Source organism: Aptenodytes forsteri, unplaced genomic scaffold (assembly GCF_000699145.1).
Source record: "Aptenodytes forsteri isolate BGI_AS27 unplaced genomic scaffold, ASM69914v1 Scaffold249, whole genome shotgun sequence".
Taxonomy (NCBI): domain Eukaryota; kingdom Metazoa; phylum Chordata; class Aves; order Sphenisciformes; family Spheniscidae; genus Aptenodytes; species Aptenodytes forsteri.
This window is the reverse complement of record NW_008796188.1, coordinates 2,932,732-2,934,673: the sequence shown is the minus strand read 5'-3', so window position 1 is coordinate 2,934,673 and position 1,942 is coordinate 2,932,732. Positions and strand designations below refer to the sequence as shown.

The following is a 1,942-nucleotide window of genomic DNA, read 5'->3' as shown; positions in this document are numbered from 1 at the left end:
CTGGTTAGGGGCTGCTTGTGCTGGGCTGTGACCGGAGCCTGGCCCTGGGGCTGCTGGGGGGGGATGTGGGGGGCACCAAGGCTTGGGGTCACCATGCCAGGGACCCACAGGTCCTGCTGTTGGGGTCTGGGGGACCCCAGGGCTTCTCGTCATGGGCACAGGGCACCTCCAGACCCCGCTGTCATGACATGGGAACCCCCTGGATCTCCTTGCTGTGGCACGAGGCACCTGCAGGCCCTGCTGTCGTGACATGGGGAGCCCCAGAGCTCCTCGCCATGGCACGGAGCACCTGCAGGCCCTGCTGTCGTGACATGGGAAGCCCCAGAGCTCCTTGCCATGGCATGGGGCACCTCTAGACCCTGCTGTCGTGACATGGAGATCCTCCAGGGCTCTTCATTGTGTCACGGGGCACCTCCAGACCCCTCATCCTGACGCCAGGATGTCTCCAGACCTCACTGCCGTGCCATGAGGTGCCTCCAGACCCCACTGCCGTGATGGGGCACCCTCCACCTGCCGTCATGGGGATCCCCAGTCTCACCCTCCCCCCGTGTGGCCGTGACCCACAGACGGGGCGATCCCCCCCCATGCAAACATCTGCCCTGTCCCCTGCTGTCCTGCCGGGCTCAGCAGGTTTCGTATCTTTGGCATCTCTCTCTGCTGAGCATGAGTGGCTGGGCGGAAGGGGAAGCCATCACCGCCCGCGCACGGCCGGGGAGGAAGGGGGCCTTTGTTCGCCCTTCCTGGCCACTTGCATGGCAGGGGAGCAGCGGCCGCCCCGGTGGGCTCCCCGGGGACATGGGGACATGGGGGTCAGTGAGCCACAGCCCACGGCTCAGCTTGCCACCCTCTTCCCGCCGCTGGGCTCAAAAGCCAACGTCTGCAAAAGCATTTTGCTCCATTGCTAAAACCTAACGTGTGTTGGGTGCAGGGTGCTGGGTGCTGGGTGCCCGTCCCCTCCCACCCGTGACGCCCATCCCCCCCTGCCAGGTTCTCAGTGAAGACCCTGCTGGAGAAATACACGGCAGAGCCCATCGATGACTCCTCCGAGGAGTTCGTTAACTTTGCCGCCATCCTCGAGCAGATCCTCAGCCACCGCTTTAAAGGTAACGGTGGCCCGCGGGGACAGGTGCCCGTGCAGCCCCATCCCTGTGCCGCATGGTGGACGGGGATGCATGCATGCACGTGCTGGCACCAGGGAGCATGTCCGGGCTCCGGCTTGGGGCTTTCCAGGCTGACGGGGTTTGCCGGCACGGCAGCCCCTGACCACAGCCCCTCGGTCCCCGCAGGCCCCGTCAGCTGGTTCAGCTCGGATGGGCAGCGCGGGTTTTGGGACTACATCCGCCTGGCCTGCAGCAAGGTCCCCAACAACTGCGTCAGCAGCATCGAGAACATGGAGAACATCAGCACCTCCAGGGCCAAGGTCAGGAAGGTGCCAGCTCCAGCCCTGTCCCTGTCTCTATCCCTGTCCCCATCCCTGTCCCCATCCCCATTCCTATTCCTACCCCTGTTTCCATTCACACCCTGTCCCTGGCACATGGACCCATCCCTATCCCCATCCCATCCCCATCTCCATCCTCATCCTATCTCCATCCCATCCCATCCCATCCCCGTCCCCATCCTCATCCTCATCCCCATCCTCATCCTCATCCCCATTGCATCCCTATCCCCATCCCATCCCCATAGTCATCCCCATCCCCATCTCCATCCCCATCCTATGCTATCGCATCCCGTCCCATCCCATCCCATTACCCATCCCTGTTCCCGTCCCCTCTCTGCCCCCATCCCCTCCGCCCTGCCCTCCTGCAGCCCCATCTCACCCCATAGGACCCCACGGGGTCGCTGGGGCAAAACGGGAGCCGTGGGTCCCCGCGGGGGGATAACGGGGCTGAAAGCAGCTCCCGGGTGGGGACCACCCGCCTGGCGGCGGCCAGAGCCCCGCGGA

At 64.9% G+C, this 1,942-nt stretch overlaps 1 protein-coding gene across 1 annotated transcript in view; it reads left to right on the top strand.

Moving 5' to 3' along the window:
- The first annotated feature begins 969 nt into the window (after positions 1-969).
- The window catches only part of RUNDC3A (RUN domain containing 3A), a 3,565-nt gene continuing 2,592 nt past the window's right edge, over positions 970-1,942 (top strand). Inside the window, exons 1-2 of the mRNA XM_009287914.2 lie at positions 970-1,103; positions 1,287-1,420. Of these exons, the coding sequence (XP_009286189.1) occupies positions 1,391-1,420 (30 nt within the window). The 5' untranslated portion in view covers positions 970-1,103; positions 1,287-1,390. The remainder of the gene's footprint in view (positions 1,104-1,286; positions 1,421-1,942) is intronic.